We start from the raw sequence: 19,144 nt of genomic DNA on the forward strand, positions 1-19,144 counted from the left end.
TTCTTTCTTTCTTTGGTGGTGCTGGAGATGAGGAACTCAGGTCCTTGTGTGTGGAAGACACGGGCTTCACCACTGAGCTACCCTCCCCAGCCTGACGTGACCCATTTCTAAATACAGTCTGCATCGTTAACATTTTCTCTGTCACTTTATTCAATTTAGACAATCAATGAAACAGTAAATCAAGACATGAGCTTCAGCATTTGTCAATTCTCTCTGTGGACAGTTTCAAGAAGAGATTTGTGGGAGCACAGTGGTGGATAGCATTTCTGCTGTACAGATACAAAAACACCCTGTAAAATTCCTTAAAAGGTGACAACCAGCTCCCTGGAGTTCATACAAGCTGGCTCCAGGATAGAACTGATTGTCCCTCATTTATCTGGAATGGTCCCTTGTACATCAGCACTGAGCGTGTCACTGATAGAAACCTTGTTAAGGCAAAATAATAGCCCTCAAGTACCCTTCCTTTAAAGTTAGCTATGAATACATCGGCTTGTCGTCTGTTCTCAAGAATTAGCTCTACTGTCCTCTAAGACGTGCTCATTCTCAAGTGTCTAGGACCGATGATTAGATTCTCAGTAGTGACTTGGTCCTGCTTACGTTGTTATGACAGTAAGGAGCTTTTTGCCTCCAAACCCGGAGCTTGGGAGCCATGAAAGTGGGAAGCAGGGAGCTTCTCTCACCCAGGGAGGCTGATCTACCCACCCGGGGAGGCACAGGGAGGCAAAGCGGGCTCTTTCACTTGTTAAGTAGTTCCCGGGTGCTGAAGTGAGATGCCTGGCAGATAGGCTCCCTGCTCTGTTGGGACGAGGGGGTCCCTTCCACGGCTCTGCTTTTGGGAAAGGATTTTGTGGTGTGGAAAGGAGGCTTCCACGGGCTCGTGGCTAGGTTTCCCCTGTGTGTTGTTTCTATTTATTGCACCCTTGGCCACAGTTCTCCTAAGGTCCAGATCTGTCCATTCCCAGAGTAATCATTTACAAGTTAATAGCTAGTAGCCGAGCAAGTCTAGTGTGAAACCAGCCAACCCTCCAGCAAGTTTCAGAGTTAAGCACATGTCGCACACCTTGATCTGAGAGAGAAAAATGTCAGGTTCTTGTGAACTGCAGGAGGCAGAGAATTTCTTTGGAAAATGGGCTGCTGGCCAGTCTCAGTGGGCTGCTGCACATTCTCCTTTTCCCCATGGTTCGAATGTGGTTTGACTCTAATGGTTCCTGTGTTGGAAGCTTAGTCCTTAGTGTGGTGGTGCCTTTAAGAGGCGGGGCCTAGTGTGAGATGATTGGATCATTAGGGACCCAGCCCTGGGAAGGGGTTAAGGTAGTTTTCTTAGGATCTCCATTATCTCTCAAGAGAGTGAGTTGTTCTAAAAGAAGGAGTTTGACCCTGAATCTCTCTGGCTTCCTGTCTCACCATTGTGATGGGTAGTGCAAGTATTCCCAATGTCATGCCCCCATCCACCATGAGAACTTGTTAAGTAGTTCCCGGGTGCTGAAGTGAGATGCCTGGCAGATAGGCTCCCTGCTCTTCACCATGAAGGCCAAATAGATGGGTCCGCTTCATCTTGGACATTCGGACTCCAGAGATGTGAGCTAAATAAATATCTTTTCTTTATAAAGTTTCCAGCCTCGGGTAGTTTGTCATAACAGCTTGCTATCTTGTTTTAATAATAGAGGACTATGGTCTTTTATGTGAAACCCATGGGTTAGATATGTATAGATTCATAATTTCTCAGGTTTCAGAATGATAACACTGCTCTTATGGTATAACTTTGAATTACTCCTAGTGGACTTGGGGTAATGTCTATAATTAAGCACACTTTTATTTTCTAGCAAAACAAATATTCATATGAAGTGGGATAAACAAGACTACATAGCTTCATGTCAGCTCATCTTAGGTAATTTTTATCACTAAGAATTAATTTATTTATTTTGAAGACTGTTTTTTAAAAATACCTTTATTTTACTAATTTATTTATTTTTTGTGGTGCTAAGGATCAAACCCAGTGCCTCACATATACTAGGTAAGTGCTCTACCACCCAGCTACAACTGCAGGCCCAAGAATTACTTTAAAGACTAGATTTTCAGGGCTTTTTATACTTAAAGTGTTCAGATTAAGGGAGCACAGGTCTGTAATGGCATTATCAGCATCTTCTTGATGCATTAACAAGTGTGTGTACATAATGTTTTCTTGATGCCTGTTTAATTTTATTTACTGGAAGCTCCTTATTCCTATATTAACCCCAGAGAGGCATTGGCCATGTTTTGCTCAGGTCTTGCTTTCGACCTAGGCTTTTGCACTGGGCAAGTTAGATTTCTAAGGGATGATGGAGAAGTGACTGCCACTCTCGTGACCCTTTTACATCACAGACAGACTTGGTAACCGCTTGCTTGTTTCTACCAGCCTTCTCGTCCACTTATTAACTCAGCACAGCTTTGCAATTTTACTTTCTGAGGCTACTAAAGATCCTTGTACCTGAAGAATCAAATGAAAGTACAAGAATGAAGAGCAGGAGCTGCAAATAAAGACGGGAAGAACACCAAGCTTAGCTTTGAACTTGTAGGAAGAGCCTTGATTAACGCTGGACTAGACACCCACGAAAAACACCACTTCCTCTTAAATCTCTCATAATCTCCTAGAAATCAGACTTCAAAGATCCAAGGTGCAAAAAGTCATCTAGGATGCTGTCCAGCCTCAAAGAAGTCCACAAAGACTGGAGCTGGAAAACAAGTGGGCGGGAACACAAGTGTGGAGAGGATATACTAACACCAACAACACACCAAAGACTGGAATGGCACAAAGCTGCAAGGAGAGGAAGTCCCCAGAGACACCAGCAGGGTGAGACCCATAAAGGGAAGAAAGAGGCAGGCATATGCAGTTTTTAGACTGTAATTTATTGCCTAGTACAAGGATAAAAGCTACCCACTAATGCATTTATTTTAGAAAGTTAAATTTCACATGCGTGTTACTAAAATACCAAAAGCCATACATAACGTCTGACCCATGCTGCCACCTCATATGGCAAATTCTTACATGGCAGCTTAAAAAAGATTGTTTGACTGGTCCAGTGTCCTACGGTCAGGAGACTTTTTTGTCTCACATATTGAGTTTCCAATGTCTCTCACACTTCCTCCTTTTCAGATGCACAAAAGGTTTTTGTAAAGTTTCTCTTGGTTTTATTGCTGGCAGCTACAGAAACCATGCCACATGCCTGGTGTAGAGTTATAGGGTGTGATTTTCTTTTGACTAGTGTCTTCAGAACTTCTGGGTTTTAAAATACAGCTATGAGAATTTCCATGGGAGTTGTAAATGAAAACCTGTACTAATTCAAACTCTTTACTGGACTAGTTATGTCTGAGATTGGTAGATTGGTGCTGCTGCAGCGTTCTGAGAGCCCCTCCTCAGACATGCTCCAGGGTCCCCGGAGGTCCCCCACTTCCATTTAGGCGTTCGGAGTTCTACCGGGGCGGGGTCTGGCCTGAAAACCATTTTCTGTACCCTAAAACTATATACGCCTAAGGGAGAACACTTGTAGATGTAAAAGCTTAGGAAACGTGGCTGGGACTTTCACTGGGGGCCGGGAGGCGCTCTTCCAAGGCAAGGACATGGAATGCAATCCCCACTTGTCAGTTGACTCGCTTTTGGGCCAATTGTCTTCTATACAAACAAGTACCCAGCTCCTTATGTGTCTGCTAAGACCGCCAGGTAAAGCACACGATCACTGCACGGCCCCGGCAGTCACTGGCTAGCCCCCACGGTGCCGAAGGCGCTGGTCACCGCGCGGGGTGCCCCGGGCGCAGCGCCGCCTCCAGCAGGGGGCGAGCTCCTCCCACCGTCGTCTCGCTGGACGGGCCTTCCCCGCGGTTTGGGTGGGGATTCCGGGGGATTCCTCGCCAGGGGTGGGGCTGGCCCGCGGAGGGGTGGGCTCCGATGCCTCCGAGGAGAGTGTCCCGCGCCCCCTGCTCGCGCCCTGGTGGGCCCCGGTGCAGGCCCGGGTTCGGGCGGGCCGGGAGGTGTCCGTGCGCCGCCAGCTCGGGGGGCGCGCCCTCGAACCCCGGCGCGCCGCGCGCCCCGAACGCCGAGACAATGCGGCGCGCGGCGGCCAGGAGCGGCTGGCGGGCCGGGGCGCGCGCCGCCTTCCTTCCTGCAGGCTCCGCTTCCCGGCGGCGCGGCGGCGGCGAGCGCGCCCATTGGCGGCCCAGCCCTCCGCGCCGCCCCGCCCCGCGCCCGGCCGGCCGCCGCCCCCGGCCCGGACCCGCCCCTCTCCGCGGGAGGCGTTCGGGGCCCGCGGCTGGGTGGCGGGCAGTTCCCGCCGGCTCTGCGCGCCCGCCTCGGGGCTCGCTCGGAGAGGACGCGGCGGCGGACGCAGCAGCCCTCGGCGCGCGCGGGCGGACGGCCGGGCCGAGCTGCGGGGCCGCGCCGCCCCTGCTCCCGCGGCCGGCCCGCGCCCTGCGGCGGCGGATCCCGCGCTGCGCTCCCTTTGTCCGCGGGCCGGAGCGGCGGCGGCGCCCGAGCGCTCGGCGATCGGAGCCCGCGGCGGCGGCGCCCGAGCGCTCGGCGATCGGAGCCCGCGGCGGCGGCTGAGGCGGCGGCTCCCCCGCGGCCGGCCGCCCGCGCGCCGCGGCGATGCCGGACCAGATCTCCGTGTCGGAATTCGTGGCTGAGACCCTCGAGGACTACAAGGCGCCCACGGCCTCCAGCTTCACCACCCGCACGGCCCACTGCCGGAACACGGTGGCGGCCATCGAGGAGGTGAGCGGCGGCCTCGCGGGCGGTCGGCTCGGCCGCAGGTACCGCGGCGCGCGCCCCGGGCAGACCCCGCCCGCGGCCCGCGCCCTCCCGCCGCTGCGCCTCCACACCCGGGAAAAGTTTCTCGTGCTCCTGAGCCGGAGCGGCAGGGCCAGCCCTGCCCGGAACAGAAGCCCTTTGTTCCCGTGGAGGTGGCTCCGGGGAGAGGCCGGGTGGCCACCTTGGGCCTTTCCGAGATCCCGCGCGCCCGCCCTCCCTGCCCTCGCGGGGCTCCGCGGCGGCGTCCTCGACCCCCCGGCGCGGCCAACTTCGGCCCGGGAGTCGCGATCGGCTGCGAGCGGGGGACCCCGATGCCCGCCGCGGCCCGGGGTCGTGGGTACCCGCGCGGACCTCGCCAACTTGTCCCCGAAGTGGCCCGGTGGGGACAGCTGTGCGTCCCCGGCCGCCCGCCGCAGCCGCCCGGCGCCTCCACTCTCCGTGGGTCGGGGGGACCCGGTTGCCCAGGAAGGGTGCCCCGCCAGCCTGGCCGCCCGGCCGCCTCCGCGCCGTGCCGCAGAGGAGCGCTGCACCGCGTGCGCGGAGCCGGCGCCGTGATGTCCGGAGCCCTGATGGCCGCTCCCTGGTACCTGCGTCCCACCTGCTGGAAGTCCGGTCGCCTCCCTGCCTCTCCACCTGGGAAAGGCCTGGTTTTAGTAAACGGCTTTCAAGGTGCCAAGTCATCGCGCCGAGCTGCTAGCCTGTGGGCTCTCCAGATGCCGGGAGAGGGCACGTTGAGGAGGGCAGCAGCTTAGGCTGAGAAAGCAGCCTGCGGAGTGGGAAGGAGCAGCCCCAGAGTCCAGGGGCCATGGCCTCGCCTGGATCCTCCTTTTCCTTCCCTCCCGAATGGGATTAGAACGCTGCTCTTCCGCATCAGAGGCATTGTGTGCCAAGTGTTTGCGCTCATTATAGGTGACCGGTTTCAAGCCACACGTGTGGCAACAGTGAATTGGAACATTGCGTTTCTTTTGGCCACAATGTCAAGTTACAGCCCTAAAATTGAGTATTGTAGGTGTTTTTGAAGAAAATGCTTGGCCCACAGTGAATGGGGGTGTGTGTCACCAGTGAGTGGCCGCGTTACCCTTCCCCCTTTGAACAAAGCATCTGCTGTTAGGAATTGGTTGGAAAAAAAAAATGTAGAATGTTTTTCCTTAGTGGAATTTTTTTTTTCTTTGTAGACATAAACAGTCAATACTGGGCTAAATGAAAAATGCCAGATTCAGCATTCTGAATGTTGAAGTATGGCTAGGGCATCCTCCCTAACTCCCTACTCTCCTCCCTGTTTTTGGCAGAGAGCTGCAAGTAAACCTTTGGTGGTGAGTTCTGTGATTCTCAGATCTCTTCACTACACTTTCATGAGCAGGGCTTAAAAGGATGTCTTCAGATGAGGCAGGTGGGGATGGATGGATGGAATTTTTTCTCTAGTTCCAGTTGAAAATAGGAAAATGTTAACAGTGTTTTCAAAATACATCATTAATAATACTTATGGAAATGATTGCAATCAGAAAGGTAGCAGCTATTCATTAAGGGAAGGAGCTTTGTACATGATGCCTTAAAAAAGGGCTTGATTGTATTTAAAGTTCTGTTGCCTTTTCCCCCTGTAGTTTGTCAGTTAAATATTATTAACACTGGCAGATGTTGGAAAGCCAGGCAAATAGGAGTTGCTATTAAAATTGGCATACCCCTTTTCTGATTAATTTTTCAGTAGATGAATCCAAGCCTTTTTTTTTTTTTTTTTTTTTTTGTATGCTGTGCAGGAGATTACCCTAGAGCTCAGTTACCAAGCAGATTAAAGAGAGACTGGATTTGGTCATTTTGTTAAATTGCAGGCTTGCTTCATGTTGCCATCTGAGCACAAGACTGGGTTGGAGTCTCAAACATGGAAAAATTAAAACCATTGCAGGTTTATCTCACTTTAAATAAATGTAGTATACATGCTGTGATGATGACAAGTGTGAACTTGGATTCATGGCAACATCTGAAAGTTGTTTACTTTCTGAGAGGAATCAGCATGGATTGTTTAAAAAAATGCTTTTTTCCCCAGAGCACTTAATGTTCAGTTCCATTATAAAAACTTGTTCTGTGTATGATTTAATGACAAATGATTCCCACAAAATTTTGTTTTCAGTTTTTTTTGTTCATTTTGTTTTTTGATATTGGGGATTGGACCCAGAGGGTGCTTTATCCTTGAACTATGTCCCCAGCCCTTTTAAGTTTTTATTTTGAGACAGGATTTTGCTAAATCGCTTTGGTCCTTGCTAAGTTGCTGAGACTGGCTCTGAACTTGCAATCCTCTTGCCTCAGTCTCCAGAATTGCTGAAATTATGGAAGTGTGCCTCCAGGCCTGGCAATATTTTGGTTTTAAATAAGACATTTACTTTTTATACTGCACACGAGAGAGGATATTGTGACATAAAGTTTTGCAGTTAACAGAAATTAAAAAAAAATAAAATTTAGGCCTATGTTTAAATGAGTTATAAAATTAGTGGATTATTTTTAGATGAATTAACCTTTGTATATATTTATTTCCAATGGAGGTTGTGTCTGCAAAAAAGTCATTTTCCAATGGAAATGTGCTTTTTTCCCCCGCTTTGGTACTGGGTATGAAATGTGCTTTTTTGATTTGCATACCTGTAGCTGGAATATTACTAGGTACCTGGTCCCTGCCCTACGCTGCAAATGTCACATGGGTTGTCTTTAATCTGAGCCCTGCTCTGTAGAGGAGGAAATTGAGGCTGGGAGAGGTGGTTATTTGCTCAAGTTTATAGAGCTATTAAGTGGAATTTGAACCTGATTCCAAGCTATCTTCAGAAACTAAACTCTAGCTTTAATAATCCTGCATTCTCTAAATTGCTCCTTCGTGAGGTCAATTTGGGTTCATGTTCAGACTCCAGCACTTGCAGTTTGTGAACTTGGGTGAGATACCTAACATTTTCTCATTTTCCTCAGCTTTCTAGACTGGATAATCATACCTTTCTACTTCTGATGATTGTGGTGAACACAGCACCTATCAGACAAATAGTTTAATAAATGCTGTTTTCCAGATCATGTTGTAGTTAATGCACAGACAGACCCTGGAGTGAGGATAGGCTTTACATGGTGGTGGGGGGGAGTGTAAAGAAGGGGACAAATGAATGAGTGCATGAGTGAATGACCACTTCACACTCACCTTTTAGCTAGTGTGCCGTCTTGGCCGCAGGTGAGTGTACAGCTGTTTTCAATTTTCACTTGGCGATCACTTTCTCTGGATGAAGTAATTATTTTGCACAATTTTAGCAAACTTAGCAATGTCTGGTGCTGCAACTGGCGTCTGCCCTGTGCTTTTGGAAATAATGGAGAAAATAAGTAGTTTTGGCATAAATCTGAAGAGTGAGCTGTTTTTTTCCCCCTTGGGCTCCGCCCCCCCCCAAGCCCTGTCTTAGTTTCTCTAAGTCTCTGGGCGCTTTGAAATTTTCTTAAAATATGGAAAAATTGTGTACATACTCGGATGTTCAGGTTTTTAGTTAGGCCGTCTTTATGACACCATCCATTCTCCCTTGCTTATTTGGCATTGATGCAGTTTTAAAAATAAATTTGATGTTGACTCCTTAGTATTAAAATTTAATCTATTTCCTTCCGGGGCCATAATCTCTGCTTTGTTGTCCTTGGTTACCTTGGAAATCTCATTGCTGTCATAATCACTGGGTTCTAACTGCAGGGGGACAGTGAACATCTGGGCCTCGCAGACTCCCAGGGGCCCTGCTGTCCATGGGTCCAGACCCCTCCCCGCTGTTACGTGGGAACCAGGCCTCAGGCATTTTAGGCAGGACTCCGATTTTGAATTTTAGCTTTTTGTGACTTGTTTGCAAAGCGTCTTCTTCAAGTCCCAGATGGACAGATTCAGAATCTGGTGAGAGGACAGGATCTTGCCTAGTACATTCACGTTCTTGGAAGTCAGCCTCTGTGGGTCAAATCGGGCCACGTTTTTATGCTGTCCTGAAATCTGAATTTATGTATTTGGAACATCTTAAATCACTTAAACAGGGAAAGATCTTTTCAGGTGAGCTTCCCCTCCTGCTGGATGCAGGTTCTCTCTTAGGATTAATAGTAACAGTACTAATTTGGTCTAGGGAAGAAAGAGGCATCCTGTAAGCCAGTCACTGCCCTGAAGTCTTGTCAGAGTGTCTGAGAATGTCCAGGATGGTGTAGATACACACAGTTGGGAGCCCTCTAGCACACCCAGGCCTCTGAAAAGGGTCTTGTATGGTTTTTAACAATCAAGTCTTGAAACCAAACTAGTCACCTGGGGGGTTACCACATGCTGTAGTCACCAAGGTGGTTCAGTATGGTCTTCTGTATCTGCCTTCCTACCTTGGGTAAATATTTATCCACTGAGCTGGTGGCAAACTAGGCCTTAAGATAGGATTTTCACATGCACCCAATCTGCAGAGGTCTGCTCAGGCCAAGAATTTGAAATAATCCTTGATTCTTAGGACTCCACATAGGCCGGGCATGGTGGCTCCAGAGGCTAAAACAGGAGGATTGGGAGTTCAGGGTCAACCCCAGCAACTTAGATGTCCTCATCAACTCAGTGAGACCTTGTAAAAAGGGCTGGGGACAGGGATCAGTGGTTGACGCCTCTGGGTTCAATCCCCAGTACCAAAAAAAAAAACAAAAAACAAACAAAAAAAAAAACCAAAAAAACAAAACTTCGTATTGCTGGGTACAGTGTCTTTTGTCATGGATCACATATATTCTAGACCTTCCCCACCCAAGATGATTATCTGAGATTAACATTCAGCTCCTTGGCCACCCTAGTTTCATCTCAGAAGCTCAGTAGTCATACCTGGCTGATGGTGACTGTTGGACAGTGAAGATTTAGAACTTTCTCATTATTGCACAAAGTTTTATTGGTCGTTGCAGTTTGAGACCCTGGCAGTTCCAAGAATGACTTAGCAACCAGCAACATTAGCATCATCTGGGGCTTGTTAGAAGTGCAGAGCCTCAGATCCCACCCTAGACCTGAGTCAGAATCTGCATTTTCTCAGCACCCCAGGTGCATTATATGCCCATGAGAGTTGAGAGTCAGATGGGGATTCCTGGGCTGCACATCAGAGTTGCTTGGGAGGGGTTTGTGAACTGAAGGAGCCTGTCCCCACTCCTCAAAATTCTGATTGGTTTGGTTTGGGTGAGGCCTGGAGCCTTGGTATTTTAATAGGCTCATTCCAAATATGGTTGCTAATCCCTGATAAACAGATGATTATGTAATGCCATGTCAGATGGTGATCAGTGCTGTAAGGAAAAGTTATGCATAATGAGGAGATAGAAAGAGGTTTTGGAGATGGGGAAACTGAAATCAGGAAAGGCCTCTCTGCAGAGGTGACATTTGAACAGTCTGGAATGCAGAGGACGCCAGCCAAGGAAGGTCTGTGAACAGGGGACATGGGGAGAAGCCGGAGATGTGAGTGGGCTCAGAGCACGGAAGGACGGAAAGAAGGCCAACGTTCCAGAACAGGAGTGGGCAAGGGTGAGGAGGAGAGAGCCCAGGGGGCAGGCAGGGCCAGATCCACAGCCCCGTCTGGCTTCGAGAGGGGACTTGGATTTTGCTGTGGTGGGATGGGAAACTGTGAAGAGGACTTTGAATGTGGAATAACATGGTCTGATTTATGTTTTAAAAACTTCACAGTGGTTATTCCATGGAAAATAGACCAGCAGGGCATAAGAGAAAAGAGGAAGACGAGCTGGGGTTGGGGACCTCTTCATCATCCAGGCCAAAGGGTCTTCAGCGAGGTGGTGACAGTGCCGGTGATGAGGGGTCCGTTGAGATTGGTCGTCTGGGAAGAGCAGTGAGAACCTGCTGGCCGGTGACCGTTGCTGTGCTGGTAGTGTGGGATGAACAGCCGGGTTCCTGCCCCAAAGGAGGCCACAGCCAAGCCCAGGCCACCTGAAGAATGGGCCTTCCATTGGCCCCATGGTGTAGCCGGCACTGTCCAGTGCAGGTTCTTGTTAGTGTGGAGGCCAGCTGTGTGCTGGGCAACATGGCTGGTCTTGGAACTGGAGTCCAAGCCCCAGGGTTAACTTAGTCTTACTGCAGACCCTGGGCAGGGAGGACTGATGCATAGCTGCGTGGGGTGGGGCCAGAGGGCACCTTGCTGCTGGCTGCTTTTCTGGGCAGATGATCCAGGTGATACCTGTTGACTGTGCCTTGTACCCGGCATGCTGTCCCCACTTCAGCGCCTCCAAACACTCCTCTTTCCCTACTAAAAAGAGGTAATGCATTCCATGGTGTGACCCCGTGTAGTAGGGTCTCCAGGTGGATTGATAGCCAGGCCCCTTCCACATGCTTTTCTGCCTTTATCATTTTATCATGTCAGCAGTGCTGTGGCGTAAGTGGACTGTCCATCAGAACCGCACTGCTCGGGCTGTTGTTCTTTCATAAATATATGTTGGACACCTACCCCGTGGCCGCAGGTGCTAGGGACATACAACAGGACGGGACCAGCTTCTTCCCCACAAGGGACTTATCTCTTGTCCACAGCTTGTGCCACAGATCTCTCTGAGGTGCTGGTGAAGGTGGTGCATGTCTTTTCAGAAAGTGTTTTAATGCACAGAATAAAATACTTAAGACTTCAAAGGAAACCAATGACATTGAAGTCCAGTTAGTATTTTAAAAACTTGGGTCACACTAACATCTGCTTCTTTACTAACATCAGGATTTAGCGGTGGGCCTAATAAGTGCCTTATTTGTGAAGTGCTGTGAATGTAAGGAATACTGAGGCATTTCTGATGATTACAGTGTGAGGTTACTGTATCTTTTGTTGGAGCTACCAACCTGTGTTACTTTCATTCATGATTGGAGAAGGTGCTGAACATCAGTTAGATGCAAATGAAGTAGAGATGTTTGTCTTTTCCAGTCCAAGTTTATGGGCCCCCGAGTTCCAGCCTTGATTTAATTGCTTTGGGGAGTGACTGATTCTTCAGCTGTTAAGTCTTCATTTCTACTCTGTGGCCATCATGATTTGGCTCTAGGGCCTCGCTGAGGAAGGATAGTGGCATTGTGAAGTAGAGAGGTGTTCTGTGCTCCGGGGGCTGGGAAGGCGGACAGGTTGGCGTCAGTGGGGCACCCTGTATCGCTTAGGGTCAGGGCCAGCAGCTTCTCTGGGCCCACGTTAGCCCGTGTGTTTCAGAATGCAGCAGACTTGTGGATCGGATCCCAAGGGTCTTGTAGTCAGATGGCCTTGTTAGTCTGGCATGTCATCCGCTGCCCTTGATGCTGTCGAGCAAGCTCCAGGGTGGCGTGGTAGTGGATTCAAGGGCATCTTCCACCCAGGGCATTAGGGGAGCAGGAGGCCTGCATTGTTCTCCGTGAGCTTACAGATGAGGTTACCAATCTGAAATGCTGCTGCCGCCCTGTGAGTGGGCCTGGTGTATCCTGGTGTATGTCAGTTAACGAAGGCTTTTCCCCCTCCTCTGTTCTTTCAAATATTTACCGGGTGCTTACTCCATGCTGTGCATACGTTGATTATGACTTATTTAGTTATTAAAAACCCCAGAAGGTCCGGAGAATGGGGTCACTTTCCCAAGTTCACAGAGCTGGGAAGCAAGAGAGCCGAGGTTCAGGTCATCCGTTTGGATGCTCGTCTGCTCTGTCTCTAGCAGCCACCAGCTCTCGGGCCCGTGCCTGAGAAGGCCCCAGTGTCCAGGTGGGTTTTAATTTAGAAAGTTGTGTCCATGGCGTTTCTTGAGTGGTTGCTTCTGGCAAGTCCTGGCCGCTGCTCTCCTCTCTGCCTCTTCTGTGCTCTTCCCTTCGGTCCCTCTTCCCTCTGCTCTGCTCCGAGGGACGCCCTGCCCCGCGGAGCCATGAGGGGAGGGCCTCTCCCACCCGTCGGGAGGCTGCCCTGCTGACAGTGTGGCTGATGATGGCGTCTTGCCACTTGCTGCTGGATATGGCTTTGTTAATAACATCGGGTTGATGAAGACAGTTCTCTCAAATGACAGGATCGTGGGGGACCTCTTTGCCTAGCTTCTCAGAAGAAATCACATTATTAGACCTTTTTTCTTTTTTTTTTTTTTTTAACAATAATGACTACAGTAGCTGACATCACTTTGACATGACTTTGAGCCTTGATTTGTGTTAAGACTGTACGGTGTCTTAAGATTGATTATTTGATCCTCTTAATCCTATGAGACGTCCAAAGTTTCCCTGCTTCACAAAGAAACAGGTTCAGATGAGTGGCTGCAGGTCTTCTGTCCACAGCCAGCAGGTGATAGAGTGGTGTCCTTCAGGTCCTCTTCCTGTTGGTCTCTAGTGCCCCTCTGCCAGCCTCCTGCCAGGGTCTCTTCCCCTGTGGCGATTCTCTGACTTAGGGCAGGTTGTGATTGCATACCTCCAGGGTCATCAAATACTAACCCCTGGGAGGCACTTAACTTTAGAGGTGTTTATTGAGTGACTGTAACTGCCAGGAAATGAGTTCAAAGAACAGGGCTAGCCCCTAGGGCTGAGGGTTGGAGCATACTCTCCCACTGAGCAGCCTGCAGTGGTGATCAGACCTGCAGAGTGTTCCCTGGGTGTCAGCAAGTCTGTGATTGGAGAGGTGGCCCTAAAGAGTGAGTCATGGCTCTGCATGTCCAGGCAGACCCCGGCAGAGAGGAGGCAGCTCCAGACCTCGGAGCGATTTGGAGAGGACAGGAGAATGTTTAAGTCCTTGTACCGTGTTCCCCTGGCAGTCCTCATCTGCCACTGAGCAGCTCCTGGGCCCGAGAGGTGACTCCTAGCCAGCTCCTGTATAACATGGAGGGTGAATCACAGGAGCCCCAGCTCTCTGCTCTGCAGCCCAGTCACCTTTTCTTGATACTGTTTACTTTTTCTGACCATCTCCTCTGCGTTTCTCTTTATCTTGGCTTTTTATATTCATACTTCTAAAGAAGTTAGAGAAGACAGTGAACTTCTCCCACTCCTGTGCCCCCCCCCCCCATTTAGCTTTCCCCAATAATGTCCCTGGAGTCTAGGTGGTCGGTTGGAGGTGGAGTGCCACCAGCACGGTGCTGGTTTGGGTTTGGGACAAATGGAGCTGTGTTGTCTATAGTGTTCTTTGCAGTCTTTGGCCTCTTGACTAAGGTGGAAAGCAGGCCCTAGATGGTCTCAGGGATTCGTGGTCAGGAAATGGCCTGGATGGCTCCTCACTGGAGGATGTGCACCCCGCAGGAAGCAGCGACCTTCAGTGCACCCTGTGGGTCCCCTTGGTTGTTGAAGGAGTGCAAGACACTAGCCAGGGGGTTAGGAGAGCTGGGTTCCAGTTCTAACCTGGCCTTCACCTGCTGTGTGGCCTTGGGCCTTCTCTACATTGGGATTTGGAGTAGGTACTCTCTGGCCACCCTCCCCACCCTGAACACTCCATAATTCTTTGTGTCACATACATTTGAAAAGGCTCTGGAATAAATGCTTGAAATAAAAATGAGTAAGCAGTGGTTAGTTTAATAGTCGGAGAAGGTCATGTAGGTGCTAAATCCTGTTTTTAAGTTCAAGTATTTGTTTTTTTAAATCTTCCTGTGGCTTCCTGAGTACTTTGTTGTTGTTTGTTTCTTTTTAAAAAGTTGAGATTTAATTCACAAACCATCAGATTCATACTTGTAAAGAATCCAACTCTGATTTTTAGCGTACCCACAGTGGTGTAGCCACCAGCACTGTTAAGTCACAGAACATTTCACGACAACACAGAGACCCCATACCTGTTAGGAACCACTCCCCTTCCCCACAGCTACTCATCTCCCTCCTGTCTGTGGGGACTTGCCTGTTGGGGGCATTTCATTTATGAAGTCATGTGATGTGCAACTTTTTGTGCTTGGCTTCTTTTATGTAGCCCAGAGCTCTCCAGGATGTAGCATGAATCTGGACTCTCTCTCTTTTTTTTTTTTGATACTGGGGATTGAACCCAGGCACTGAACCACTGAGTCACATCCCCATATTTTATTTAGAGACAGGGTCTTGCTAAGTTGCTGAGGCTGGCTTTGAAGTTGTAAAGCTCCTGCCTTAACCTTCCAGCCGCTGGGATAACAGGCATGCACCACTGTGCCCGGCTTTCCCTGCCTTTTTATGGCTGGGTAACATTTTATTGGATGGTATAGCACATTTTACTTACCGTATGTCAGTTGATGGGCCTTTGGATCATTTCTGCTTTGGGTCTATTTTAAATAATGCTATGAAATTTCTGTGCAAGGCTTTGTGTGGACACTTATTCTCACTTCTCTTGGGTGTATAACTAGGAGTGGAAGTGCTGAATCATACAGTGACTATATTTCACTTTTTTGAGGAACCGCCAGATGGCTTTCCATAACGATCGCACCCCTTCACGTGCCCCCCTGTGGCATGTGAAGGTTCCAGTTTCTCCTTATCCTTGTCAACACTTGCTGTTGTCTGTCCTGTGATCATGCCCGTCCAGTGGTATTTCACTGTGGGTTTGTTGGATTTGCATGTTGAGTGCCGTTCCGTGTGCCTGTTGCTGTCTGTGTCCCCCTTGGAGAGGGATATCTATTCGGATGGGGAGCCCATTTTTATATTGGGTGGCTTGTCTTTTTATTGTTGAATTGCAGGTGTACTTCAGGCATTCTGGACGCTAGGCCCTAAACAGATAGTTTGCAAGTATTTTCTCCCGTCTTCTGGATTGTCTTTTCACTCACTTGGTTCCTTCAAAACACACACACACAATTATTTTTTGATGAAGCTGTTTATCTTTTGGTTGCTTTTGCTTGGCTGTTAAGTCTAAGAAACTCTTCCCTCATAAGGTCCCAAGGCTGACGCCTGTGTTTTCAGGTTTTGGCTCTCGCATCCAGGTGTGCTCCCTTTTGAGTTAACCTACGTCAAGTGCGTATCCAGTTGTCCTGGCACCATGAGTTGGAAAGATTGCTCTTTCCCCTTGTGTGCTGGGTGTCTTCTACCAAAACCAGTTGGTCTTTGGTGTGTGGCTTTATTTCTTGAGTCTTGATTCTGTGGTTGACCTTTCTGTCTTTTCTGTGAGAGAACCAGAGTCCCCGCTTTCGTAGGTTAGGGTGAGTGTTGAAATGGGAAGTGGGAGGCCTCCAAGTTTGTCTTTCATTTCAGGAATATGTTGGTCCTCCTCCGTCTCTCACATTTCCATCCGATCAACTTCGATTCCTGGAAAAAAAAAATCCAGCTAGGATTCTTATGGGGTGGTGTGGAATCTATAGATCAATCAGGGGAGTGTAGACATCTTAATAAACCGTCTCAACATCCTTTAATCTAGGAACTTGGGATGTTTTTTCACTTATCTAAGTCTTTCATTTAAAAAATGTACTTTGTTAAATTTATTCTTAAATACTTTATTCTTTTTGCTATTGTGAACGAGATTATTTTCTTGATTTTATTTCTGGACCGTCCGTTGTTAGGGTCTAGAAATACAGTTAGTTTTGGTAATTGATACATCAGAGACGGCCTTCTTCGTTCCTTGACGAGGTGGCTGCCTCTCTTGCCTAAATGCTGGTTCAGTTCCTAATCATGTTCAAGAGCCTAATGATGGGCGCAGAAGAGAGGCTTTCCCTAACCACTGTACCAACACAGCCGTTTTTATGTACAGCTGGAATTCCTCAGACTTACTTGATCTGCCTTACTCCTCCTAGTTGGGGAAGTTTTGCCCACTGTCTGTCTGCAGAGGGAGCGAGTGGCGACGTGTCTGGCATTGGCAGGTGGGTTTCACTTGGCTGTAGTGTTGGGGTCACCTGAGGCTTCACAGTTCAGCAGGAGCTGCCCCTGTGTCCCTGTGACCCCAGCTCCTCACCACTGTTGCTCCTGCAGCTGTTTGATGGCCTCTTTGGTAAGCATCCCCTTGATTTGTTCCCCATGGACAGCCACTCAGGTTTTGACTGGAGGTAATTGTTGAAACTCCTGGTTTTCTTCTCACCTTGTAAATGGTTTGCTTTTTTTTTTTTGACAAATAGGAGGAGGCGTGTTCACAGTGGGAGCAGCGGGGTCGTCAGAACCCTAGGTTTTGTATGCTGTGACTGCAGCTCGACAGTTGCAAGCTGTAGACCTGGAAGAGGTCTGCTGGATCCTTTCCCTGCAGGGAGAGCCCTGGATGCGAATGTTGGGAGGCAGGATGGCGTGCTGCCGGTCCCCGTCCTTTCTGTCCCACTCCTGGCCCACCTTCTCTTTGGGGACAGGATACTAAGCTGCAGTCTAAGTAGCACCTGAAGACCCTGTTTCTCATCCCCTGTGCCCTTTCCTTCCCTGCATTTCCTCTCAACTCTACACTTCCAGACTCTCTGGGCCCATGTTTTCTTTTTAAAGAAGCTGCCCCTCCAGAGAGGTCTTGGGAGTGGGCTGCAGTTTGGGATTTCAGGCAGAGGCCTCCGCCATCTCTCAGGCCACACATGTAAGCTGCGTTGTCAATGACATTGAACGCTGGCCTCCTTTCCTACCATCCGGCTTCAGTTTTCCAAAACAGGGCTTACTTATTCTAGCTTTTCAGGTGATTTATTATGGAAGAAGCTTAATTTTTGAAGTGCACAGTTTTCTTCTTTATGGTCAGACTAAAGGAGGTTCCATTGATCTTATGACAAAATGGCTTTAGTCATCACTAATTTGACGGCTCTTCAGGGGCCCTGCTTTATTTGCTCTTTTAATTTATGAACCTCCTGGGGTCTGCCAAGCCACTTGTACCCTAAGCCGGTGAGGCCTGCTCTGTCACATCAGGGCTTTATTTGGCCTCTAACACGACGTGAACTGCTGTAGGGTTCTGCTGGATGTGGCTCTGAGTAAGGAGTGGTAGGGTCAGCAAATGAGGGTTCCGGAAATTTATTTTTGCTGTTTTTCCAAAGGAAAATGTACTGTGAGCTCACAAAAGCCGTCCATCGTAAGGTATGCCTGAGTGCTTGGGGGTCGGCAAAGACCTCCAGCGTGAGGGAAGGAGCCCTGGACAGCTGGTCGGACGCATGGTGTCCTCAGGCTCCCGGAAGAGACCACGGGGAACAGGAGAGCAGCAGGTGGGGGGCGGAGGAGAGGAACTGGAGCAGCGCGGAGCGGCGGGAACCCTCCCGCAGGAGTCCCTGAGGGTCTCCCTCGGCCACAGCCAGCCTCTCTAAGTGGGTCCAGCTCCGTGCTGGGTGCTGGCCTAGTGCGAGTGAGACCCTGGTTTTGGTCCCCCGCACAACAGTGACCACACCACCAGGACCCTCTCTGCCTTGGTGGGCCGGGGGCATGTGGCTCACTAAGGAAAGTTCCCACAGACGGAGTTTCTGAATTTTGCTGTGATTTTGGTGACTTGAGTTCACTGGGAAAATGAGTGCACGTGGGCAGCCTCTTCCCGGGGCTTGGCCCACGGCGGCTTCAGGGTGTCTGAGGGTGGGGCTTGGCTCTGGCAGAATGACATGGGACTCTGTTTCTGGGACGGGTGGCCTTCTGTGAGGATGAGCCTTGGCGTGTGGCATCTGCGCTGAGTGCCAGGACAGGGAGGGCAAGTGCGGCCCCTGGCTGGCCTCACGGTGCCCGGGCACTCCCAGACCCAGAGTGCCCCTGTGCGTGCAGTCCCTAGCTTCCATGTGGGGTCCCCCGTCCGCCCTAGAGCCTGGGCTGAGGACGCGGAGCCCAGCGCTTGGTTCTCAGAAGATGTTTCTGGACTGTCGGGTCCAGGCAGCCCGACTTTGTGATCTCAAGACACATTAAAAGGTTGCTGAATATTTGGAAATAAATCATTTTGGTTGGCAAAATCAAGGTTGTCATGTCATCCTTTGAAACAATTGCACAGAAAAATCTTGTAAGAATTATTGAAGTGTCTGCTCTATACAGCTTCCTAATTAATACCTAATTGCTTCTCTGAAAAATATATTGAAGTGTCTGTTCAGTTCCCATTTATTGATTTTTTTTTGGTGTTAAATTTATTGATTCTTTATATATCCTAGAGATGAATGCTTTATTGGAGGTGCATGTGGTAAAGATTTTCTCCCAGTCTATAGGCTCTCTCTTCACGATATTGTTTCCTTCGCTGAGAAGAAGCTTTTTAATTTGAATCCATCCCACTTATCGATTCTTGATTTTACTTCTTGCACTTTAGGAGTCTTGTTAAGGAGATCAGTTCCTAGTCCAACGTGGTGAAGATTTGAGCCTATTTTTTCTTCTATTAGGTGCAGGGTCTCTGTTCTAGTGCCTAAGTCTTTGATCCACTTTGAGTTTTGTGCAGGGGGAGAGATAGAGGTTTAATTTCATTTTGCTACATATGGATTTCCAGTTTTGCCAGCACCATTTGTTGAATAGGCTCTCTTTTCTCCAGTGAATGTTTTTGACACCCTTGATAACTGTATTTATGGGGGTGTGTCTCTGTGTCGTCTATTTTGTACCATTGGTCTACAAGTCTGTTTTGGTGCCAGTACCATGCTGTT

General features: G+C 49.2%; 1 protein-coding gene across 5 annotated transcripts in view; it reads left to right on the forward strand.

Moving 5' to 3' along the window:
• The first annotated feature begins 4,618 nt into the window (after positions 1 to 4,618).
• Positions 4,619 to 19,144, forward strand: part of Asap2 (ArfGAP with SH3 domain, ankyrin repeat and PH domain 2) — a 152,227-nt gene continuing 137,701 nt past the window's right edge. For all 5 annotated transcript variants that reach the window (XM_026397822.2, XM_026397665.2, XM_026397739.2 and 2 more), the window contains exon 1: positions 4,619 to 4,744. In XM_026397822.2, the coding sequence (XP_026253607.1) occupies positions 4,619 to 4,744 (126 nt within the window). The remainder of the gene's footprint in view (positions 4,745 to 19,144) is intronic.

This window comes from Urocitellus parryii, chromosome 12 (assembly GCF_045843805.1).
Source record: "Urocitellus parryii isolate mUroPar1 chromosome 12, mUroPar1.hap1, whole genome shotgun sequence".
NCBI classification, from domain to species: Eukaryota; Metazoa; Chordata; class Mammalia; order Rodentia; family Sciuridae; genus Urocitellus; species Urocitellus parryii.